This window comes from Tenrec ecaudatus, chromosome 1 (assembly GCF_050624435.1).
Source record: "Tenrec ecaudatus isolate mTenEca1 chromosome 1, mTenEca1.hap1, whole genome shotgun sequence".
NCBI lineage: Eukaryota > Metazoa > Chordata > Mammalia > Afrosoricida > Tenrecidae > Tenrec > Tenrec ecaudatus.
Window position 1 is genome coordinate 171,048,342 of NC_134530.1, and position 26,976 is coordinate 171,075,317.

Here is a 26,976-nt window from a genome sequence, read left to right on the forward strand (position 1 = left end):
TCGTGTTGAATAAAGGTTCCTGGCTAAGTGAAAAGTCAAAACGAAAGAAAGAAAAGTGAAGCATTTGTAAAGTGTTTGATCTGCTAAGAGAGCCCCAAGGCATCCTTTCACCTGGAGCAGAAGTGAGAACCCTCAGACAGTGATGCCACATCACCAGATCCCCCAAATGTAACGTCTTATGGCAGAGTTGGGCTACACTCCCTTTTTGAATATTCCAGAGATGAAAATGGAAATATAGAGAATTGTGAGTACCACTGGATCACTATGAAAGAGCAGCTGATGGAGCTAATGGGAAATGAAGTCCACCTGTTAATTCATGAACCTGGTATGGGGCGTGTTTGCCTAGAGTTTTCTAGCTCTCTCTCACACTATGACCAACAGTGACCCTGAGTGTCGTGCAAAGTGACTTTTTCATACTGTATTTCAAAGGTACCAGGATTCCTGTATTTGAACGGAGGGATCAGCATCCGAAGCATGCCAATTAATGGATGGTCATGGGTCTAGGACGCTGGGCTCTGTGCTTGGATGACATTACCCATAAACCAAAGCCCAAGACAGTTGCTCTTGAGAGACAGAGAAGTCCAAGGGATGGGCATATTGACACCAATCTGAATGGATGCAACCCCTGTAAGGAGGCCCCCCGCCGCCAATTTACCTTATCAGTGAACTGTATGATGGAATAAATCGTGTTCTCTGCCTCTTCTTTAGAGGGAAGCACCTGTAAAACACCCATTTCCCCTTAAGTGAGCGTGCCTCAATCAAATCCAATGACCCCCACTTATCACTCTTACATCACCCACCCTTGCCACCACGTTTACTGGGCACCCTTCTCTGCTGACTTCAGCTCTGGCTCCATCCAGTGCTGTTGGAGAGGATGAAGATCAGATGGAGATAGAGTGAGCAAGGGCAAGACTAACCCCTCAAGCAACATGCCAAGAGTGCACATTGAGTCTTGCTCTGAAAGATCCTAGCTTTCCTGTGGGTTCTATGGACTCAGGTACTCCATCAGCCCAAGCACTGTGCTAGGTCCCCCGGGAAGACTTCAGCTTCCTCCTTCATTATTTATGAGGCGCAGGCTGGTGGGGGCACAGAGGGAGGAGGGCACACTAGTAGCCTGCTCTAAGTTGGAAGTAGGGGAGAAGCAGCCAGGTGAAAGGAAAATGGGAGGAAGGAGTACAGGACAGTTACTTGGAAACAGTTGCTGCTGCTGTCAGACTCGGAGGTCATGTTCAAGAAGGCCTCTGTCAGCTCTATGTCCCCAGAGAGCCCTTAGAAACCTGGTAATGGTATCACTGATCACATAACCATCAGTGGCCTCATCTCACTCCAAGGCCCCCTTGTTGCCTGGTCCCTGTAGAAGCCACTCCAATCACGGTCCTGACTTTAATGTACTGCTAGGGTCAGGACCCCATCCCTATTCTTGTTCTAAGAGAGAGGCGTGGTGCCTCATTTCCCCGAGAGTGATAATTCTCTCTTGGTTGGTCCCTCCAGATTCTTGGCCCAGGCTGTGGTCGGAGACACAGGAAGCAGAGGGCAATGGCTGCCCATGACTTCCTGCTTTGGGGCACCGGTGGTGGTGGTCCAGGAGTAGCAACAGCTCACCTTGGGCATGGAGACTTCATCATAGACTCTAGTTTCTGCTAGCTGGGTATTTCTTTGATGCATGATGTGTTCATATACTATTTTATTGGAAATGGTATCTGTGTGATGAAAAAAAGCACACAACTACATTTTGTGAAAGTGGATGACATTTTAGAGACCACCTGTTCTAATGATTTCTTTCAAATATGAAAAAATAAAGACTGTAAGTCACCAGTGACGACTGAGGTTTCTTGACTCTGAATCCAGAACTCTTTCTGACAGATGTTGATCTACTATCCTGTCCTTGCCTCCTTCCAGGTACCCACCCAATGTAAGCGGACTTGGACCTTAACTGGACTGAGATCTGCAACTATCCCTGTCTGCTTGGTGCCCTCATCCAGGGGCCTTTGCCCTTGTGAGACAGATGCCTGGTCCTCTGCTGTCTCTACCTTGGAATTGTAGGTGAAATAGGAGGCATCAGGTGCAAGCCTCATTCAGAGCTCAGTTAGAATTCTCTTCGATTTTGGAGTCCGGATTAGGCTCAAGAGAATCCCTCCCCTGCCCTATGCCTGCCATCTGAGGCAGCTCATCCACCAGGCGGGATCCCATTGAATTTAGCCTATAAACCATACTAGAGTCTGCTGGTTCACATCTTCCCATTGCTTTCTCCAAGCTGAGCTCATAGTGGCATCTCCACAAACATTTATTGTTTGCTTGATTGAGTCACAAAGTCAATAAGCATATACTAAGCTCCTTCTGTGAAGCAATCTCTTTGTGAGGTTCCAGAGAAGTGAACAGGAAGGATATGTCTCTATTTCTAAGAATTGATAGTCTGGTAGAGGCATTTATCTGAGCATTTGTTTCCCCCTAGATATGGACCTTAAAAGTTAGGGTCAACTTGAAATTAGATGCCGGAATTGAGGGCCATTTTATTCTAGGGCACCTTAACACCTGCACAAAGAGCAAACCCATTGAGCTGAGGCATGGGGCTCCAATGCCTCAGTGTCTGGTCCTATGCCGTCCCCTGTGCCAGACTTGGACAGTGACCCTGACTGGATGCTCTCTGTCTAATTTGTAGATGCAAAAAATCGCCCTTCTTTCACTTCCAGAGACTGTCATGGCTGGAAGACGGATGGTTTCTGAACCATCCCGTTGATCACCCCTGGCCTGCTGAGACCTTGCGCTTCTCTCTATCATAAGGACAGAAGCACCAGGCCTCTAGAAGGCAAGTACTAGCCTCAGACCCTTCCATTACATGGTAGTTCGTATGTATTGAGTACTTTATATACAGCAGGCGCCAGATACGTTATTTTGTAAGTGTAATTCTGCTGGATTGAATTGACTCAGTAATCTGTAGGCAGCCTTACTAGTGTGCTTGTTTTACAAATGAGAACACTGATATTTACAGTGATAAAATAACTGGGTTAAGAGTTCATACAGTCACCCCAGGCTGAAGTGCAAAACACATGCTTTTAGCCTTAACCATTATGCTGTGAACCCCAATTCCTCTCAATTGTTATCCAGGTAACTTTGAGTCAAGGACTTACCTGAGTTCTCCTTCAAGGTCTTCAAGCAGGGACCTGAGGAATCAGATGCAAAGGAGAGTCAAGAAGCTAGAAGCAGGGATACAGCCTCAGTTCATCCTTGTTTACTTTTGTGATTGTGGAAAAGAAAGAGTGATAGAGGAACAGGAGGAATAGGAGGGTGTAATGGGCCCCTCCAGGGTCCAAGATCAGGTATTTGGAGGGATCGAGTTAAAACCATGGGATGAAACATTAGTACATGTCCCTCGTTGACTCTCCAGGGATCGTACTGAAAGAAACAAAAAGATTAGAATAGAATGTGATGCTGCAGACGGTTTAGTCTAAGGACCATTTCACCTGTTGGGGCATTGCTCCAGAGAGACGAGACGCTTGTTTAGTGAGGCACAACTCGCTGTGACAGCAATAAACTAGAACTTATGTTCTGAGCCCACGACTTGGAGGCCGTGCGGGGGAAGGTCATGTCGTTGTGAGAGACAGTGCGGGGGTGGATGGGGGCTACAACAGGATCAAAAGACATCCTCTTGGACACATGATTTTAGTTCCAGGAAGAAAGAAGGGACATTTCCATATTTTACCTTCTGGTAAAATCCTACCTTGTCTTCTCTTGTACAAATAGCACAAAAGCACCGGGAGGATGATAATAAGGAGAAAGAGCACAATCAGTCCACTCAGCAACCCCGTGTGGCGATTCTTTGCGATGTCTGCAAATAGAAGATTCAGTGAGTCCCGACTTCCTGGGCAAGAGACCCCAAAGATTGGGCATGATTAGCATCATTCAGGGGCACCATCACAAGTGGGTTCCTTCTTGGGGAGTGCCAAAGCTTCTAGGGAAGCGGTACTTTCTGCAATTAAAAGCCAGGGTTAGAAATTCTAAACTAGGGGGCCACACTGGAGTTGTCTTTGAACACCTTGCAATGCCTGTTTTTTATCAGAAGCCTTTGGGTTCTTTTTCAGTGGGTTGAGATATCTTTAGGGAACAGCCCTGGCCTGAAGAGACATAAGCTTCTAGAGCATGAGGACCAGTTTAGGCTGTGCAGCTGTGCAGGGTGAACTTCAAGGCTCTAGGAGAGTCGAGCAGATCTGAGTACCTGCACACAGATGCTGAGCGGAGATGGAGTCAGAGTTGTTGCTGACCGGGTTCCAGACTGTACAAGTGTAGGTCAGCTCTTGGTCCTCAGAAGTCTGGAAGATTCTAAGGATATTACCTTTTCCCAGGGGACTCCATCTGTATGTCACATCTTTTTCTTCCTGCTTTACAGAGCAGGTCAGTGTGACATTACAGGAGCTATTCATATACATCATTAAACTGTGTGTAATTTTTGGCTTCCCGAGCCGACCTAGGAAGGGAAAACACACAAACAAGTAGTGTTATAGGTTGAATTGTGTCCTCTCAAAATGAGTAGCAACTTACGTGGGCCATGATTCCTGCTACTGAGGGGTTGTCTTCCATTTTGGAATTTGATAAAATTATCTTCCTTTGCGTGGTGTGCTATAAATACTAACCTCCGTGTTAATGAGCATTAGGTTATGTTAATGAAGATTAGATTATATTTGGTATGTTAATGAGACAGGATTAGCAGGAGATGCTTAAACTTTTACTCAGGACACAGCATCCATCTAAGAAGAGCTTCCCTGGGGGTTGGTCTTGTATTTTACAAGAAATAAAGGAAGTCCAAAGATAGCAGAATGAGTTCATAATAACTCTGTGAAGTAAATATGATTATTCTCATTTCACAGAAAAAGAAAACACGGCCCAAGGACAAGTAGCCGAAGAAAGATTGCATAGCTAGAAACTAGCAGAATATAAACTAATGTCATATACTTGTTATCAATGTGCATGATTGTAAGAAGACTTAAGGACTTAAATTGTTATACACACAGGTGCTGTTTAGATAGCAAATTTGCAAAGTATAATAAACAGCAAGGCCTCTGCTTTCCCACAACTTACGGTAGACTTGAAGGCTGTAGTTCTTGGTTATAGTAAAGTCATTGGAGAGGATATTTATGTCTGCTTGGTAGAGCCCCGAATCTTCCATCCTCAGACTGCTGATCACCAGACTGTAGCTCTGATTCACGACGTGTAGTCTATTAAAATAATTTTTATGGGTCACGGTAACTCGAGGTGCACTTCCTGACTCTCCTGGCTGTACAACCGCAACCGATGATTTGGAAATCCAAGCGATGTTCATAACTTTCTGTGACTCTGGAATGTCGACGGGGAGAATAACTGACTCTCCCAGAATCCCATTCACTATCAGCGTGCCTGTGTCCCTTCCAGCTACTTCTGGCCCTGCGAACACAAACGGGAAAGAATGGAAACCTGATTGTTAGCGTTTAGAGTCTCCCAGCTGCCCACTCGGAGTCTCTCTGAGCCGCCACCTGCCTGGCTCATCTGATTTCTTAAGAATAACTGTTTAGGTGAAGTACTTGAAGAATGTTTAATATGTTGTGATCACTAAGTTTTCTGAAGGAGTCTTAGGAAAAAAATAATTTTCTCAGGGAATTTTAAGAGATCCATTTTGCTAAAAACTTATTTATCTAGATTTTTAAACTATGAGAACTGCAAGGAATTTGAGAGTCAGTCAAAGGCACACATTTCCATGAGGCCCAAAATAAAGTGTCTTAAAAAACCAAACAAAACTCTTTTTTGTGAATTAGGCGAGGGTTTACGGCACAGGTCATAATTTTTGTATTAAACAACTTATCACACTTCCCAATGTCTTGTCTTGTTTACATAATTTTTTTTAACCAATCTCCCTCCCATTGGATGTGATCTTTCTGTTTACCCAAGCTAACACCTGTTTACTCCAAGTTTACAACTTCCCCTTGTCTCTCTTCTTTTCCCATTCCTGGGAACCATCTGTTTATTTTGGTGTGGAAACCCCAAATTAAACATCTTTATTTCCCAGCATCATATGAACAGGAGATTGAAGTGCTGGGGCCAGACCCTGGAAATTCTGGGTCGCTGGGGTTGTCTGTCTTTTTTTCTCTCTCTCTACTGTGTTTTTGCAAAAAAGCATGTTACATTTGTGCCTCTATTCTTGGAAGATATAAGCAGAATATTCTCTGGAGACTCTGGAGTAAATGTTCCCTCTGTTAGGAAAATTTGGAGTCTTTGTTGACTACGGTACCCGAAGTGGCCGATACATGTCTACTGCCCACTGCCAATGAGTTGATTCATTGGCAGGTTTGAACTGCTGGCCTTGTGATTTCCATCTCAGTGCCGAGTCCACAGCATCGCCAGGGCTCCTTGACTGACATATACTGGGAGCTGAATAAGGATTTGTAGCATGGAGGGTGATGTCAAGCAAAAGGGCAGGTTATAAAGCTCTGAAGTTCCCTATAGTGAAGCAATCAATGCGCTGGGAAAACCATTGGAACCGACTATGGAACGTGCTGAGACTTATGCCAATCAGAGGCGTGCTGAATGAGACGAGGCTGATCTTTGGTAAGACAGAAGGGTGCATGGACCACTTGCGATGTCCCATTCCTCAGTCCCACCATGGTTGTGGGGATCGTGGCCTACATCACTGCAGTGCCTGGCTATTGCCAAGAAAGACAGTGGGGGAGCATATCCTCCTGCAGTTTGGAGTTTGTGCATTTTTAACTGGTAATTCCATGAGGGAACTGGTGCAGACACTGCCTTGATTTGGGCCCTCCGAGGCTACCCGTGACTGCCGGGTGGAATTTAGTGGGATATTTAAAGAAACAGAAACTCTACTACCCCTTTTTTTGAGCCAGACATTTAAGGAAATATTTGTCAAGTCTCTGGCTGACTGCAGAGGTAACAAAACAGAAACAGCAGTGATCACAAACAACAAGGAATGCAAACTTTGCAAGATTAGCTTGAAAAAGTCACCAAACAGATGACTACAACTTTCAAGAAGCAAACATCAGCAATCTTGAGAGGTGGAAGAACCGGATTTCCAGAGTTAACATATTATAATGACTATACTGTTCAGTTCACTGCAGCAGTAACAACAAAATACAATGCATACAAAGACCCACTCATAGGAAAATTGAATGACAGAAACTATCCCTGTGGATGCCTGGATATTGGAATTAATAGTCAAATATATTAATTCAACAATTTAAGAGCTAAAGAAAATTACATATAAGAACTGAAGGAAGTTGGAAAAACATATAAACAAAAAATGGGAAAATCAATAAAGAGAAATTAGAGTATTGGAGAGATGATTATAATAGATATAGTTAGGTTAAATGTAACATATTAAAAAAATAAAAAATTTTATTTACAGCATTTGTAACAATCCATATATCAATTGTATCAAGCACATTTGTACATATGTTGCCATCACCATTTCCAAAACATTTTCTTTCTACTTGAGCCCTTGGTATCAGCTCCTCTTTTTTCCCTCCCTCTCCCACCTTCCTACCCTCGTGAATCCTTGATAATTTATAAATTATTTTTATTTTCATAATTTACACCATCTGCTGTCTCCCTTCATCCATGTGTTTGTTCATCCCCCTGGGAAAGGTGGGGGGGTGTTGTACGTTGATCATTGCAATTGGTTCTGCTTTTGTCTCTCTTCCCCCACCCCCACCATCCCCCTACTCTCATATTGGACGGGGTTTACCTGTCCTGTATTCTGTGTGTCCAGAATTCTTATTTGTACCAGTGTACATGTTTTGGTCTAGCCAGATTTGTAAGATAGAACTGGGGTCAGGATATTGAGAGGGGGCAGGGGTAAGAAGCATTAAAGAACTGGAGGAATATTGTATGTTTCATCGGTGCTATACTGCACCTTGGCTGGATCACCCTTCCTTGTGATCCTTTTTGGGAGGGGATGTCCAATTGTCTGACCCCCCCCCCCGCTTTGTTCACATCAAATGGTTGTTTGTTTTGCGTTTTCTGATACCTGATAACGGATCCCATTGACACCTCGTGATCACATGGGTTGGTGTGCTTCTTCCATGTGGGCTTTGTTGCTTCCCTGATAGATGGTTGTTTGTTTCATTTCAAGCCTTTAAGAACCCAGACACTATATCTTGTAATAGTTGGGCACCATCAGCTTTCTTCACCACATTAGCTTAAGTACACATTTTGTTTTCAGGGATTGTGTCAGAAAGATGAGCATCGCAGCATGCCAGGTTATAAGAACAAAGTGTTCTTGCATTGAGGGAGCCCTTGAGTAGAGGCCCAATGTCCACCTGCTACCTTAATACTTAACCTATAAATATATGTACATAGACCTATATCCCTATCATTATATATGAACATATTTACATATGTACATGCCTATGTTTATACCTCTATAAAGGTCCTTTGCCTCCTAGTTCTTTCCTCTGTTTCCTTTTACTTTCCCTCTGTCCCACTACCATTGTCAACCTTCATTTGGCTCTCTCTACTTCCTCTCAGCTACATTGCACTTGATCAAACCCCACCAGGCACTTTATGCCCTCCTCGCCATCAATTTTAGATCTCTTATTGTTCCTTTGTCCCTGGGTTTGTTGGCTCCGCCCACCTTTCCCCCCATCCTCCTCTCCCCTGTCCACCTCCCCACCGTACTTCCCCCAAACACTCCCCCCAAAACTGCTGGTCCTATTGTTTTCTCCTTGGGATTGTTTATGCTGCTTATCTTATATAGACAGAGATGAAAAGAAGAAGAATTTTAAAAGCCTATGAACAGTTCCAGGTGTGAAACATAACATCTTGTTTAACGCCGCACCCCCCTTTGACCCATTTAAAGGATTTATCAGTTAAAAAAAGTGAAGAGGCAATACACGTGGATTAATCCTTTGGTGACTCCGTCTGAACATAGAGCAGGGAGTGAGTAGCCTTTCTAGCATGCAGAGAGCATTGGAAAGTGGAGGACGGCAGATGCAGTCAGGTTAAAATCTAGCACCTTATCATTCGATCTCCATTTTGACTAATTTTAAAGTTGGTTGAGTTTTTAATAATTTTTTGCTTTCTTTCCCACCAAGGCTTTTCTATATTTTATTTCGTTATTGTTGTTAGCATTTTTGTTTCTTTGTTTTTGCGTGGTTTCCCGTACATGAAACCCAAGATGAGTGAATCTATAGGATCAGTAACTGGGTTAATGATATCTTGGGGTTATGGTAGGAGAGGTTGGTTAAAGTGAGGCGCTAATAACAAAGAATACTAGAATGAAGAAAATGTTCTAAAATCGATTGTGGTATGATTGTACAGCTTTTCTTGATATGATTGAACTATTGAGTTGTATGATATGTGGATTATATCCCAATTAAACTGTTTGAAAAGAAGAAATTTTGAAAAGAGTAAAAGATTCAGGGGATGAAAATAACGTTAGCTGCAATAAAAACCTCACTAGGCTAGGTAACAGTAGGCTTGAAAAGTAGAATGAAGATCAGCGAAGTTGTAGAGAAGACCCATGAAATTATTCAATTGAAGAAGCATAAAGAAAAAGAATGACTAAAAATAATCAGAGTCTGAGAAATCTGTGGGACACCATCAAATATGCAATATATACCCCACAGTCTCAGAAGAAGGAGGAAAACTGAAAAAAAAAATACACTAGTACATGGAAGTTAAGCAACACATTATTAAACAGCCAGTAGGTCAAGGAAGAGAAGGGAAATCCTAGCATATACCAAGTCAAAAGACAATGAAGCAGGGCATAGAGAACTATGGGATCCAGAAAAGGCAGGAAATTTATAGCAGTAAATGCTTACATTAAAGAGGGATGAAATTAATAACCCAGCTTTAATTTGAGAAACTAGAAAAAGAGAAAATTGAACCTAAACTAGATAGCTCCTACTGAATTGTTACCCTTTTAGATTCTGTCAGTAGAAGGATGTAGTAGAGGGACACTGTAAGGCTGGAGACGAACTCAAACACCCCGACTCACTGCCATTGAGTCAATGCTAACTCATAGGGTAGAACTGCCCCTGTGGGTTTCTGAGACTGTCACTCTTTATGGGAGTAGAAAATGCTGTTTTTCTCTCAGAACAGCTGGTGGATTTGAACTGCTCACCTGAGGTTCACAGTCCAACTGGTGACCACTACGCCAGCCACCAGGGCTCTGATGGAGAAGATGACACCTGTTTACTTCTGGTGCCAATTAGTGTCACCCCCCCAAATGTATTTATCTCTCATCAGTGGTAGTTGGTTCAAGTAGCAACACCTGATTTTTGAAGGTGACCAGGGACACCAGCAGTCAAGAGATCAAACTGCACAAGATCTCTTTAAAGTGCTGAAAAGCATGATGTTACTTTGAGGACCACTGTGAACCCGCGCCAAGCCATGGTATTTTCAATCGCCTCCTGTGCATGTGCAAGTTGGGCATTGATAAGGAAGACTGAGACAGAATTAGGGTGTTGGCAAAGAATATTGAATGCTCCGTGGTCTTCCAAAAGGACAGCCACGTCTTTCTTGGAAGAAGTATGACCAGAGTGCCTCTCAGAAGCAAAGATGGAAACACTTTGTCTTACATATTTGGACATGGCGTCAGGCGAGACCAGTCCCCAGAGGCGTTCCCATGGCTGGTAAAGCAGAGGGGCAGTGGAGAGGAATTCCCGAAGGGGGTGACTTCACACAGTTGCTACAGCAATGGACCCAAGCATGTGAGCAATTGTGAGACTGGTGCAGGGCCCGGCAGTGCTTTGTTCTGTTGCACGTCGGGTTGCTAGGCGTCGGAAATGACCCGATGCCACCTAACAACAACAGCTGAGATGCTCATGTACAAACAGAATGCCAAAGCCACAATTGAACTCACTGGAGTGAGTCTATTCTGACTCATGCTGACCTTGTGGCACAGAGTCAACTGCCCCTATAGGTTTCTCGAGACTGTAAATCTTTATGGGAGTCACATATAAAGTGCCATTTGTGGGCCAGTTCTGTGTTAGAGACATGGGGATTAATGGGATTAACAGGAAATGGCTACAGCTCTGAGTAGCTCACAGCCTAAAGTATAAGAAAGATGTACATACTGGCAAAAGATAACATGATGTGATAAATACTATTTGGTAAAAAGCGATAGGAACAAAATACTAGGGGACTACAAGAACAACTTAAGCATTGTCTTTTGGGACCAGGAATGCAAATTTATTAAAATACAGTCCTTGAACATCGGTTCTTCCCAGAGAAACTGCTACACCGGGCTGATGACGTCTGGCAGAAAGGTGCCTGCTGTGCCGCAGATGGAACCCCATACACCCAGGTAAGGCTGCTTTCCAGATATGTGACATGTGCAGACACAGGTCTTATACTCAGAACCCCCCAAACAAACAAACCCTCACTGCCACTGAATCAATGCTGACACATAGCAACCCTATAGGGCAAGGTAGAACTATCTCCGTGGGTTTCTGAGATCGCAACTCTTTATGGGAGTAGAAAGCACTGTCTTTATCCCATGGAGTAGCTGGTGTTTCTAACTGCTGATCTTGCAGTTAGCAGTCCAATCCATAACCACTACACCACCAGGGCTCCTTCCTATTGCACCGGGCTCCACAAATTATGTAGCTCTCCATGGTTCCAGATCCCTCAGGTCTCTTAAGGCTTTTGGGAGTCAAGCTCAGCTCCCGATGGCCACTCTCTTGCTTTACACTCACATAGCCAAAAGTCCAGACATGATTGTTACTTGCTATCTAGATAAGTATGAGGAGACAGATAGGACATGTCTCCATGACTTTGTAATTCTGGCAAGGTTTCTTACTAACCCACAGGAAGTGCTGGGCATCTTGTTGAAGAGAAACATTTCTTAGTAATTACTGAAGCCATGTAGCCCCACTGGTAGGTTTGGTAGATGTGTCATGTAAGTTTTTGATCGAACTAATAAGATAAGACAAGTTTTTCCTATGGACTTATAACCCATTGACAGTTAATTACACAGATGACCTCTTCTTAAATGCATCATGAAAGGGATTTCAATAGATTAAAACAATTCTGAAACCAAGAACAAGGTATGAAAAAATGCCACACGACTTCATTACACTGGGTTGCTAGTGCCTTACTGTTCAAATTCAAAGCTGAAAGGATGCCTTAGCAGTGAGTGGTTTTCTGTTATAAGAAAAGATCACACTAAAGAAACATACTTTGATGGTTACCAGAAAGGGGGGGGGGGAGGAAGGGAGAGAAAGTGATAGGGTAGCAGATAGACAGGTGTTAACAAGAGGGAGGTTGGTAAGCAATGGTGGGTGCAGGGAGGTTTGTCAGAATTAAAGGCAACAGAGGCAAATGCTGTTATATGCACAATTCTTGCAATAGTGGTGATCTATGAGTAGACACTAGGATAGACGTGCAAGCTGAACAGGTGGGGAAGGTAGAGTGGGAGTATACTCATGATATATATATAGATTGGGCGGAGGAATGTTTGTATATGCGTGTTTATCTTTGCTACAAACATGTCCATGAATGTGGTGGAGTATACAGGAGGCAAAGTTACGCATACTTTTTAGACATAACCAAACTCTTTGAGGAAATGAGTTGATGGGCCTGCAGAATCAGGACCATAGTCTCAGAGGATACCAGGTTCTATCGGTAGACATAGTTCACAAAGACAATGGTCTACATTCTTGTTAGGGTGTAAAAAACGTGTGACTATCCGTCAAAGGCATCAACATTACTCTCTCTCTCTGTGTGTCGAGAGGAGACAACAATGATGAAAGCGGAAAGACAGATGGCAACAATTAATCTGATGGATCAATGGACCACACCAACATCAGCTCCGTGCTCCTGAGACCAGAAGCACCAGATGAGACCTGGCTACCACCACCAACTGCTCTGCAAAGGGCCCCCTTAGCAGCTCCTGCTGAGAGAGGGAGAACTGCGGAACACGACTGAAAAGCAGAAGTAATAGCAGGTGTGCTGCTCAGATAGAGACAGGTCCCATCCTTGAGACTATGCCCCTTAGTGACACTTCGGGTCTGGAAGTGAACTCAAAAGGATGGCATTTCCCGAGGACAACGTTCAGGGCATTAGGAAGATGGTACATTGAGCGGCTTGAATGAGTGAACTGAAACAAAGTCTCTCTGAATTGTTGAATTTAAAATTGATGATATGCTCTGTAGACCTTCACCTAATCCATAATAAATTATTTTTAAAAAGTAGAAAGTGGTTTTGTGGTCCATAAAAAATGATCAGTTATACTTGATGGGAGCATGGCCACATTTCACATAGAGTCCGTGTGATAGTAAGAACCAGACTTGGAAAAAAAAAAAGGACCAGACTTGAGCAGGAAAGAGCACAGGAAACTTGTCACTGAATAGAATCCATAGGAGGCTCATCAGACTAGGCATAGGAACGGGAAACTGTACACTTTCAAAAAGAGCTCAGCAGAAATGGATTCCTTTATAATAGACAAGCCAAGAATAAAGGATAACTCCATCAGAATATTAAAATTCCACACAGAGAGCAAGAACAAGAGGGAAGATAATGAAACAGAAGTTCATCTTGTTTCACTTAAGTTGTTGGACAGCTAGTCCTCTGAAATAATTAGTCAGGGGATAAGGCACACAAATTAAAATAGATGCCTTTCACCAAACATGCCCAGATCAAAGAAATAAATGGAAGCTGTAGTCCTCCTAACCCAAAGAAGCTTCCCCTGTGGCAGATCTCAGGCTAAGAACCATTCTGCAGTCTGGTTTTGAAGTGTGCTTCACTTTCCATCACAAGGCATTCAGGAAGTGATGCAGGGGCGTCAAGGGGCTGCGAGGCCCGCAGAGGTGGAGAGTAAGTGAAGGAGGAGGAAACTGTGCCATGGGCGGTGTTGGTAGGATGCCACGCTTTCTGAGAAGGGGCCTGCAAAGGCACGAGGTGAGGATTCTGCCACACTGAAACACTACACGGGGTTGTACAGTCACTGCATGCACGGCCAGCGAGGCAGAAGTGTGGGGGCTCGCACGGCTGGTTACAAGCTGAGCAAGCTTAAGAAAGTTGCGAAATCTTACTGGGCCTCAGGATTTTTTATCCATGAAAAGAAAATAATAACTATAATATTTGCCCCATCTATTTTTTTAAGGGAAATCCTGGTGGTGTGGTGGTTCCTTCCGTGTTGGGCTGCTCACTACAAAGTTGGCAGCTTGAAATCACCAGTGGGTCTGCTGGAGAAAGACAGGTTTTCTACTACTCTGAAGAGTTACGATCTGGGAAACTCACAGGGGAGTTCTAGCCTGTCCTATGGGATCGTTAGGTGTGTTGACTTGATGGCAGTGAGTTTTTGTTTTTATTTTGTATCAAAGGATATAAACCAAAGCACTTTGTTAACCATCAAGACAAAGTAAGTACTAGTTATTTTTGAGCAGTGACTAGTGGAGACAGCAATTACTGTAATAATTTAAAGAAGAGAGAGACCACTTTGAACTGAGATGGTTAGAGAATACTTCTTGGAGGACGCAGATTTTGAGAAGGACCTTGAAGAAGGAATAGCAATTTACTGGATAAAAAGGAAAAACTGGCTCTAGGGCATAAGAAGCCCCCTGAATGAAAGTGTAGAGCCAGGAAATCTTGTGATGTGATAATGGATGGAGATAAGAGTTACTTAACACAATAAAGAGAGATAAGGCTGGAGACCAAAACTGGGTTTAGATTTAGGACAGTCTTGAGTGTGCAGTTTATAGCATAGGTAGAGGGGGAGATCGGATAGCTTTTGAGGATAAAGTCAAATGATGCTTTAGAATCATAGTAATATGATGATGATGACATGTAGAAAGAGTAAGGGAGAAGAGGATTTGGGGTAGAGAGCCTTTCAGCAGGCTATTGAAGTAGTCCAGGTGTGCACCAGGGCATGAACAACGGGGATGGAAAGGAAAGGTGAACTTGAGAGGTGCTGTAGAGTCGGTTCTGATTCATAGAGACCCTGTGCACAACAGAAGGAAACACTGCCTGGTCCTGTGCCAGCCTCACGATCGTTCTTATGTTTGAGCCCATCAGTGCAGCCACGGTGTCAATCCATCTTGTCCAGGGTCTTCCTCTTCATGACCTCGTTACTTTGCCAAGCATGACAGTATGCCACATTTTACCCAACATGAGAACATGTCCAATCTGAGAGGCCCTGGATAAGGACGCATCTAATTGAAGTCAATTGTTCAACTCCAAATTTTAAGGGTCTACTTTGTATTGGAAAATGCATATAAAGAAAATAGGTAAGTAGGAGAGCCAAATTTAGTGTAAGGCATGTTGCGTTTGACATGCCTGTGGGCCATCTAAGAAGTTGGAAGGCTAGAAGACAGGGGCATGAAGCTGGCATGGGGGCGGGAGCAAAATTTGCTAGTTGCTTTCCCATGTGTGTTCTGTTATTCCCTCTTAGTATTAGAATGCTTCCTGTACAGGGGTGTCCAGAGCCACCCAGAAGAAAGACTTCATCGCCGTGTTTTCTCTTAGTTAAAATGTGACCACGAGACTAAGTCCAGGCTAATGGGATGCAAACGGAAGTGTTGTATATGAGTTCTGTGTCTTTACAAAGAGGCTTGTCCACCCCCCTCCCCACCTCCCCGTCTATGTATTTTGCAGACTAGAATGCTGTGAGGGTTGGATCTTAGACATCTGGATTTGGCACTATGAGGAGAGAGATAAGGATTGACGATGGCGGAGTAAGAGAGCAAATACAGCTGGTTCTCTGATGATATCCACGAGAGGGATTCTACCAGCTATCAACGGCCAAAGCCAGCCTTCATTACCTGAGTGAGAAGTAAAGTTCTGTCTTATTTAAGCCATCTGGATTTTGAATTTCTGTTGCTTGCCATCAAAATGAAACCCAAGTGATTTAGAATCATCCACAGAGAGATGATGATCGTAAGAGACTAAAGTCATTCAGGATGAGGGTTAAAGTTCAAGGTTGAACATTGTAGTGCTCTTATTTATAGAAAAACTCACTGCTATGGAGTGGATTTTGACTTATAGAAACCCTATAGGACACAGTAGAACTTCCCCCGGGGACTTCTGAGTCTGTAAATCTCTACAGGAGAAGAGAGCCTCATCTTTCTCTTGCAGAGAAACTAGTCCATTCGAACCGCTGAACTTGTGGTTAGCAGCAGCCCAATACATAGCCCACTATGCTTCTGTGACATCATTTACAACTTACACAATCTTATAAGGCAGAGTTGAACTTCTCCATAGACTTTCCAAGGCTGTGCATCTTTATGTTACATCTTCCCCAAAGAGAGTCTGGTGGGCTCAAAACACCACCATTTTGGTTAGCTCCCAAGTACGTAACCACTGCTCCACTAGAGCTCCTCTTGACACCAAACCCACAGCCACCAAGTCCGTTCCTTCTTATAGTGAGCCTATAAACAGAGTAGAACTACCCCTTAGGGTTTTCAAAACTGTAACTCTTAAAGGAAGCAGACAGCCTCATCGTTCTCTCAAGGAGCAGCTGGTGGGTTTGAACAGTTAACCGTGCTGTGAGCAGCCCAACACTTGACCTATTGTTCTACCAAGGCTCCTGTGAGGCCTCTAGAAGGCACCTGAGACAAAATGAACAATTGAGGGTAAGGAAAGTAGAGTGGAAGAAGGTCGTGTTTGATGGATGGCCTGTGTCTCGTCATTAATGTAGGAGGTGATGGCATCTGCTGATAGTGAGGAGGCAAAGGTGGGACTCCGCTAGCAGGTAGAAAGATTAAGGGTGTCAAGTTTTGAATCCAAGTATATGCAAACGTGGCTATATTATCTTGAGCAAATTACTGAAACTCTGACTCTCACGCTGCTCATATTTAAAAATACGGATAATTATTCAATGTAATTTTGAAGATAAGCACATAGCCTCATATCTGACACATATAAAGTAGCGACTGCTTTTAGCCTTTGTTAGTGCGACTATTGGAGCTTTGGTCATGCTGTGAGGTACGCATTGGGTGACTAACCATTTTAGTTCCTCTTTGAGGGGGAAAATGCAACTGTCTGCTTCCATAAAGGTTTAGTCTGGGAAACCTGATTCAGGGCCGCTATGAGTTGCAATTGACTCAGTGGCAGCGAGTTTATGGTATTCGTGCCATTATGAAGAACGGCGTGGAAAATAAACACGAGATTGATAAGGAGGACCAAACGGGTTGCTGGCCTTGGGTGCTCAGTGGGGAAGAGGCGGTCTGAATGTCCGACATTCCCAGTCAGTGTGATTCCCGGACTTCCAGATGCCACACCACGGAGAAGTCAGTGTAGGAAGAAGGCAACACCTTCACAAGAGACTTGGATGGAAACATTTGTCTACTGTGTCTTCCAAGTACCGACGGTGAAGAGCAAATCTGGAATGGAGCCCTGAGTTCATCTTCCAACCTCCTAAACTGTGAGAGAATAAATCTCTGTTTGTTAAAGCCACCCACTTGAGGTATTTTTGTGATTGAAGCATTAAACAACCGAGGTCCCTTTCGGTCATCTATTAGGCCCTGTCTGATCTGGCTCCTGTCTCCCTGCCTTCTCATTGCCCATTCTTCTCTCCCTCACTCAGCCAATCACTGGCTTTGCTTGTTTTCAAACAGGTCAGGAACACTGGGAGCTTTGGCATTCATCATTGTTATTTCCCAACAGCATTGCTTCCAGGACTCTCTTGCTTTGTTTTGTTCTCTGGTTCAATGTCCTTCAATCAGAGAGCCTTTTTCCTACCACCCTATTTACAATACCAATCCCTCTCCATCCAGCTCTGTTGCCTTGTCTTGCTTTATTTCATTCTATCACAGTTATTACTCCCTGACAAAATGCTATATGCCCACAGCAACAACAATGACATATTGATTTTATTTTCTTCGCACACATGCCTGTCTTAGAATTTAGATACCAGAGTTCAGAGTCCTTGTTTTGGTCATATTATTTCCCCAAGAATGAGTGGATACTTATTCAATATTTATTGGAAGAATGAAGAAGGAGTGAATGAATACTTTATTATGCTTATTATTTGGTTTGTTGCTACTGATCAAATTGCCCTTCTCTGGAAATAGGAAGTGAAGAGCAATCCAGAGCATAAGAAACAGTTTTCTGGTTTTCTGGTCCCACAGTCTTGATGTGGAATATCGAGTGTATAAGAAGATGAGTTGACTAACTTTAATTTCTCTTCACCCCAATATTCTCATATTGTTTGCCAAGAAAACTTCCTTAGATTTTTCAGAGTAGACGTCCACAGTATGGTTACTGAAAGAGTGTCCAGGAATGTGTTCTAGTCAAAATTCTGCTGTTGGGTAGGGTGAATGACTATGAAAGCCACTTACTTTGCTAAGTCATAGGGTCCTAGTCAACAACAAATGGAACAAAACAAAGAGTTCAACCACTTTTTAATGTTTGAGAGCACTGTAATATGTAATATATATATATATATATATATATATATATATATATATATATATATCCAATGAAAGAAGATTCTAGAGACACAAGGGACGTCCTGTCACAAGGCACACTCTACCTGCCCCCATGGGAGACACCATGATTTATTAAGGACTAGCTTACCTGAATTTGAATCCTGGCTCTGATAACTATAGCCACGAGACCTTGGCTGGTTAGTAACCTCCCCCTGCCTCAATTTAACTCCAAAATAAAGCTCCTTATAAAGTGTCAGGAAGTTGAAATCAGTTATTATTTGTAAACCTTTTACAACAGTGTTTGGTACATACTAAGCGCTACATGGGTTTGCTTGCTAAAACAAATACAGAGATTAAACAAAACGCATGCACACACACACACACACACACACACACACACACACACACACACACACACCCCATGGGCTACTCTGAAGGAAAGATTAGTTAGAGAGGGTCACCATGTATCTACTAATCACATTGGAAATAGGATGGACAGGGGATTCTCTTTGCTTTGGGATCCTTTAAGTAAGCAGCTCTTGTCCTTTTACACTTTTGTCTAAAAGTCACTAATTCGTTAACCTGCCCTTCTTCTTTACCCTCTCACCATCTCCTAGAGTCATTGTGTGCTTCCTGTAAGTCCTGGAAGCCCCTGCGTGGTGCAAACAATGTGCTAAGCTTCGAACTGAAAGGTTAGAGGTTGGAGGTGCTTGGGAAAAAAGGCCTGGCAATCTACTCTCCAACACCCGATGGAGCATGGTTCTACTCTGACACAACTGATGTAACCACGGGTCAGAATCAGCTTTTAATTGTTTGATTTTCAATGTCGACACTGCTGCATGGGGCAGGGCTAGAGGTCACCCCGGACACTTAAGACGTGACTCTCCTCCCAGTGGTGGAGTCATGAGACCCACAAGGAAGACCTGCTTTGCTGCTCGGCTCCCGTGACTGGTGTGTACCATATCCCACATATGCTGATTCAGACATCGGTCTCTGTGATCACTTCTTTGGTCAAATTGTGGCAGGACTAGGGCAGCTTTATCATAACTGCCTCCAAAGAACCCAAGAAACAATATAGCTTGAGCAAACTCAAGAACAGTATCTTGATCACAGTGAATCCGAATGACATGACTTAGAAATAATACACATTCATGTCCCAGGAACCCAGGTCATGGGTAGTACTGTAGGCACAGCGAGGTTCCTAGGGATCAATGACTGGCTTCCGGAGCGTTCTGCTCAGAGGATGGTTTTGAATTGAGAAAAAACAGAGAGAAAGGAATCGATCAAACACTGCAAAAAAAAAAAAAATACAAGAAAGAAAAAACACTCTGCATAGGCTTTGCCAGGCAAGTACCTCAAAGGAAACTTCTAGAAGAGCAGAAGACTGAGGAGGGCTGACTTAATTGTTTGGAGGAGGTTAAGGATGACACTGGTAGCATCATCTGAGGAGTGACTAGTGGGTTTGAACTGCTGACCTTATAGTTAACAGTCCAATGCTTACCCAGCAGTACCCATGTCCTTTGAAGGGGCTAATCATCATCACCATTTCCTTCTCTAAAATCAATTGTGGTGCTGATCACTCAGGCTCCTCCCTTCCTAGAAGCGCCAAAGTGCTTTGAATTTTTGACTGCTCCTTCCATAAGCATTGATTGTGGATCCAAGTAAAAGAAAACCTTTCCAATCTTTTCTTTATCTATCATGATGTTGTCTATTGGTCCAACTGTGATGATTTTTGCTTTTTATAGATGAAATTAATAAACTTGAAGTTTCATTTCTCTCCAAGGATCAGGACGAATAAGGCTTGACTGAGGAGGCTGCAGGGCCTGACACAGTTCTTTAAGCACCTGTTGTGAAGATGACCTGGATGCCTCACCTGTTACCCTACTGATCCCCCAGGCTACTTCAGCAGAGGTGGTGGGTCTCTCCATCCGCGCACAGAAATTCTATTTTTTCATAGGGATATGATAAAATTCAGCCCTGTTTGGAGATGAGGTTTTTGAGAAGCTTTCCTGATATTCAGTTTTCCCCAAATGTAATAAATCTCTATTTCTGTAACTGAGCCTATGCTTTTGAGCTCATTCGGATTGTCAGTGGTAGTAACTGGATCAGGTCTCTCACAAGAGAAGAAACTTTGTCTTGGTGTTGAAGGCCGCTCTGTGCAAAGACTGCAGACCAGTGGTAGACTGGCTCTTTCTAGAAGCCTTCCCCAGGCAAATGATCCTGACTGATACCCAGGATGATGGTTGGGGTCTGATTATCCATGCACAGTTATCTAGAGGGACCGACTTATCTAATAGATTTAAAAATATATACGTAATTTGCTGTACTGCCCAATGAGTACATGCTACTTCCAACAAAATATTAAAATGTATCGGAGCTCTGTTTATTTAGAAGAACCTAATTTGAGTCATTCACAATTATATCGACGTGAACAGTACTTGAACCACAGTTACGACAGTCATTTCCTTGAACATTCTGCCTTGTTAGTCTGTATAAACTTTTACTACTGGCAAGCACTTTCCCACCACTTTCTACCCCATCTATGGATGGATGTAGAGAGAGGCTTAGTCTCTGCCTGAACGGATTGTCTTGCTGGGATTAAATACATCACAAATCTCTACCAACAGAATTCAAAATATGATAGCCATCCACATTTTACTCTACTGCAGTATCAGAGTGGACAGAGGCAGCATGGTGAGTGGTGAAGTCTGCAGACTCTAGAGCTCAAATCCCATTTCCTCCACAGTTCCCTTAAGTGGTTTTTAACTTTCCATGCCTTGGTGTTTTCCTCTTTAAAACAGGGATATTACTAGCACCCATCTCATAGGCTATTGTGAGGATTAAACAAAATAATAAATGTAGGCAATATACAGTAGTGCCATATGTGTAGGGACTGCTTCACGATGGCTAGCTATTGCTATTGCTAGTAGGAGATAGGACAAGGAAGAAGGGAGGGGTTGAGGAAACCTAAGCAAAGAAGGGGTAAAGACCGGATTTAAAAGACTGTGAGCGAGGACAAGCAGAGCAGTGGTTCTCAACCTTCCTAATGCCGCGACCCTTTCATACAGTTCCTCCTGTTGGGGTGAACGCCAACCATCAGAATTATGCGTTTTTCAGTGGTTTTAGGTGGCCTCTTTGAAAGCGTCATTTGACTCCCAAAGGGGTCACGACCCACAGGTTGAGAACCACTGAAGTAGAGGGAAATGGACATGGAGCAAAAATGGTGGTCTCTTCTGTCCCTTACGGGTGAGTGATTACTAGGACACTTGGACGGCCAGTCAGTCACAATGAGAAAGCTGAGATCAGGGCACAAGACTGTGAGTCTTATTTTTCTAGAGGAAATTTTGTGACAGGGAGCAGTCATGGGTTTGCACACTCAGAGTTCTCCTGATTCAGGAATCTCAGGGGAAAACAGGGATTTTACGCGTCATCTCTCTACTGTATCTTGGCTGCTTCAACTGCGTGGAATTCCAGGGAAGGGCGCAACATCCGTGTTGACTCTTAAGGTCAAGGCTAACCAGAAGGGACTTCCGATGTCAGGAAGGACAGCGGGGAGGATTTACGGTAGATTTCTGAACAAAGAAAATGCATGTGAAATTATCTTCTGCATTTGCACACATTTCTGGCTTTACGTCATGAAAACCAAGCTCTGAGCCTCCATTTGAAAGATTTCAGACAAAATAAGTATCTCATCATCCCAATTCCTTCTCTAGAACCTGACACCCCACACCTAAAGTAAAACTCCTTGCATCTTTTCTCCTGCTCATTTTCCTTGGACCCTCTTAAAACCAGGAGTGCAACCTGCCCAGGATTTCTGTGTAGTAAACCTCCAGCCTTTTCAAACATGGCATGAACGTAAGTGTGAGAAACAGCAATAGCATTAGCTAATCTTTGCCCAACACTTAGTATGGTCCAGGTATTGTGTTAAATGCTGTACATGTATGGTAATGTTGATTCTGATATATAAACAGATTATTTTGATAGCTATTCACAAATACGTATTGGATAGGCACCAATAATTCTCCATTTGAAGTTGAAGTTTGTGTAATTTATCACTTTACTAGTTGATCCTTTTGATTTCAGTTTTAGTAGATTAGAGAAGTCGGAGAGAGTATTTACATGGTTAAGGAGAACATGAAAAGATGAACAATATTATTAGTCATTGACATATCCCCCACTCCATTGCCATCAAATTGATTTCTTTTCATGTTGTTGTTGTTAGATGCCATCCAGTTGGCTCCGACCCTTAGCGACCCTGTGTACAACAGAAGGAGCTACTGACCAATCCTGTGTCACCCTCACAATTGTTCTGATGTGGAAGCACCCTGATGCAGCCACTGTCTCCATCCATCTTGTCAAAGGTCTTCATCCTTTACTCTGCCCAACTATTTTACCTCATTACTTTCTTTATGGGGAACTTGTTTAGGGCAGAGTAGAACTGAGTCTAAGGGTTTCCAAGGGTTTTAAATCTTTACAGGGACAGACAGTCACATCTTCCTTTCTTCTGCGGGATGGTTGGTGGGTTTGAACCACTGATCTTATGGTTAGAAACACAGGTCTTAGCCCATATCTCTGCCAGGGATTCTCATTAGGTATTAGGAAGATACAAATCCAAGCCACCATGAGCTACCATTTTATTCCCATTAAAATAGCAATGATAAAACAAACAGCAAACAGGAACTGGTGCAGTTGTGGAGAAAATAGAACCCTAATTCGTTGCTGGTGAGTTGTCAAATGGTATCCCAAACCCAAACATAGGGTTGATTCTGGTTCACAGTGACCCTATAGGACACAGCAGAACTGACCCCTAGAGTTTCCAAGACTGTAATAGTTTTGCAAGGGGACTTCCAACATATTTCTCCTCTAGGGCAGGTGATAGGTTTCAACTGCCCACATTTTGATTTGTAACTGAACTCTTTAAAAAAAAGAAATCATTATATTGAAGGCTCTTACAATGCTTATTACAATTCATACATCAATCGTATCAAGCGTATTTGTACATACTTTGCCATAATTCTTTGTTAGACAATTACTTTCTATTGAGCCCTTGGTATTAGCTCCTCTTCACCCCCTCCCTCTCCCATCCTTATGCCCCTTGATAGTTTATAAATTATTATTATTTTCACATCTCACACCGACCACTGTCTCCCTTCCTCCATGGTTTCCATTGTTGTTTCCCTTGGAGGGGTGTGTGTGGTTGTATGTTGATCATTGTGATCGGTTCTCCCTTCTTCTCCTCCTCCCCCACCTTCACCTTTCCCATCTGGTATCTCTTTTCTCATTCTTGCTCCTAGGTTGCATGTGTTATGAGCTTTTATCTCAGCTACACCTGTGTACATGCTCTGGTCTAGACTGAAGTGAGAGGCATCACTGGGGTCATGGTGGTGGGGGATGAGGAGACCTCAAGGAACCAGAGGAATATTGTGTGTTTCATCCATGCTTTACTGCACCCTGGTTGACTCATCCTTTTCCTGTGACCCCTCTGTGGGGGATGTTACATTGTCTACAGATGGTTTTTGGGTCTCTGCTCTGACCCCTCGTTCTTAACCATATGGTTTTGTTTGTTTGATTGTTAAGGGTCTTCTGATGCCTGTTACCTAGTCCTGATGACAGCTCATGATCGCACAGACTGGTAGGCTTCTTCTATGTGGGCTGCTTGTTTCTCTGCTGGATGGCCGTTTGTTTCATTTCAAGCCTTTAAGACCCCCAGATGCTATATCTTTTAATAGCCGGACACCATCTGCTTTCTTCACCGCAATTGCTTGTTCACCCGCTTTGGCTTCAGCAATTGTGTTAGGAGGGTGAGCATCTCAGATTGCCAATTTTTTAGAACAACAGGTCTTGTATTGAGCAAGGGTATGAGCAGAGGCCCAAAGTCCATCCACTATCTCAGTGTATTGCCATATAAATATATGTACATAGGCTAATATCTCTATTTCATGGATTAACGTATTTATGTAGGACACCCCTATGCTTATACCTTTATGCATAGCTTTGCTTCCTAGATCCTTCCTCTGTTTCCCTTTACCTTCCTTCTGGCCCACCACCATGCTTGTCCTACCTCAGCCTCATAGTGCTTCCTCTCAGCTCGATTGCTGTTGTGCCAGCACATCTAGGATCTCTATATGCACCTTGTTACTGATTTTTATTTCTTAATTGTTCCCCTGTCTATGGCACTGTTTCCTTGCTGTACCTTTCCCCTTCTCCCCCCAAATCCCCCCGGGACTGTTGGTCCTCTTGCTTTCTCCTCGAGCTTGCTTCCCATGCCTGTCTTATGCAAGTAGGCATACCAACAATGGCATAGACCAAACCAATAGAAAACAAATGATTGAGGGAAAAAAAGAGAAGAAAAAGAGAAACAAACAAACAAACAAACGGTCTGTTTACTGACAGGTCTGTCCACTGACTTTTATGACTTTCTCCCCACTGGTCCTGGGGGAGTTCTGGGATCTGTTCCACCTAGCCAGAAGTCAATTGCAGAGGACTCTTTAGGGACTTTGTGGCTTGGCTTTGTTCCCGCATAACTGAACTCTTTAATCACTGCTCACCAGCATTTTTGGTGAGATGATACGTGCACTGGACTGTGAAAGACAGTTGGGGGTTCCTTAAAAATGCAGAGATAGAGCTATCATGTGACCCTGGCTTGCTCTATATCTAGGCGAAGTGGAAGCAGAAAGGCAGAGACTTGCACACTAATCTTCACTGCAGCACTTTTGCAAAAGTCCAAATGTGGAAACCACCTGAATCGCCACCAACAGATGGATCTTACTCTCTCACTGCCATCGAGTTGATTCTGACTCACAGTGACCCGATAGCACAGAGCAGAACTGCCAGGTGGGAGTACAAAGCTTCATCTTCCTCCTGGGAAGTGGCTGGTGGTTCTGAACTGCTAACATTGCAGTTAGAAGCCCAATGTGGAACCCACCCAGGGGAAAACGTAATGGATAAGACAGTAGAATGCTATGCAACCAGAAGAGACCCGAGTTCGGATTCATGCCACAACATGGCTGACCCTTAAAAACCTTAGGCTGAAGGAAGTAAATCAGTCCCCAAAGGAAAAATATTGTGTAATCCATTTACATTAAAGAGACAAACATAGAGAAACTAAAACAAACTCTTAATGGTTACCAGAAGGAGTGACAAGGCAGGGGCAAAGGGGAAGTTTTTGTTTAGGGACATTGAGTTTATATTAATGGTGGTGGAATAATTTTTAAAAAGAATTGTGTGTGTTTTCAATGACACTGAATTATCCAGGTAGGAATTGTTGAATTGGAGAATGCTTTATTGTGCATGTTTTCACCACCAGAAACCAAACCAAACTCGTTGACATCAAGCCAATTTTGAGTCACAGTAATCCTATGGGACAGAGTGGTCTGTCACATTTTTCTTCTGTAGCGTGGCTGGTGGTTTTGAACTACTGACCTTTCAATTAGCAGCTGAACTCTTAACCACTTGGACACTGAACCTCCACACAAAAAGTTATTGAACACTTAAATGTTAAATTTCTGTCTGCCACACCAGGGCAACCATGATAAGGTCCAAAGACTTGATCAACCTAGAGATTGCAATCTCCGAGAAGCAGAAAGTAAGGCAGCTGCAGCATTCAAAGAGAGCTCTACCGTCAGTCTATGAATCTGCCTTAAGGAACTCTTTTCTCTGGATTCAAAACGTGTGCCAGGAATTTACTATAGCATTTCCAGAGCTGGTAAGAGATATTAGAAATAAAGATTTCGAAATGCCAAATATAGTCCATATTTACATAAATAACAGTTTTTTTCAGGATTAATGAGATAAATACTTAAGCACTCTCAGATCTATGTTAATGTAAAATAGAAACAACCAACATTCATTTTGTCGGAGATAGTTTACCAGTAAGCCCTAAAGGAGAACAGCAGTCAAAGACCGCCCCACCCTTTTCTTGAGAACGAATTATTTGTAAAGCAGGGTGATCATCTCTTCCCCATATACTTTAGCGACTTTTTGGAGGAGAAAATCAGAGAATTGTTTCTGAACATATTGCATTGAAAATAGAGAAATGAGGTTTTTATGGTGATAATCTCCAGTCCTGCACCAATCTAACGTGACAGAATAACAAAACGTAATCAGGAAACACATTTTTGAGTGGATATAAAAAACCAAACAACATATGCTATTGGCTAAAAAAAAAAAGGCTTTTAAGTTATCTGAGGGTTTGGATTATCTGGGGTGGGGGCAGGGGTGCCACTAAGTGCTGCCTGTCTTGAGCAAAAGATTTTGTCTCAAATCTTTGGAGACTGGGTAGAGATGCCATTCAGAAGTTCAGCTCTAAAGCTGAAAACACATTTAGGTTGTTTGAGTCTATCCGCCAACTAGTTTCCCTTTGAATAAAGCATATACTGAACCTATATACTCAAAGGGAATAAAGCATATTCCTTTTGAATAGTGTGTTTCTGTTAAAAGCACAGACCAAAAGGACATTTTGATATCTTCTCCCAGAGCAATTTCTACAACTTTGTGGGAAAAGTAGGAAAGGGTCAGCCGGGGTTAAAACTCACAGGTTTGCAGGAAAAGGAGTAAGATCCTCAGGCAGTGATGAGCCATATCCTTAAGGCGTCTAATCCTCTGTGGACAAGAAAAGACATGTGTT

At 43.1% G+C, this 26,976-nt stretch overlaps 1 protein-coding gene across 1 annotated transcript; it reads right to left on the reverse strand.

The window, feature by feature from the left end:
• LOC142462086 (SLAM family member 5-like) lies at positions 1 to 26,976 on the reverse strand. Its single transcript, XM_075563666.1, has 6 exons — positions 26,885 to 26,976; positions 5,074 to 5,415; positions 4,214 to 4,462; positions 3,719 to 3,826; positions 1,603 to 1,700; positions 1 to 718 (listed from the first exon to the last, which is right to left on the reverse strand). Exons 1-6 carry the CDS (start codon positions 26,928 to 26,930, stop codon positions 482 to 484), a joined length of 1,080 nt encoding a protein of 359 aa, XP_075419781.1. The 5' UTR covers positions 26,931 to 26,976; the 3' UTR covers positions 1 to 481.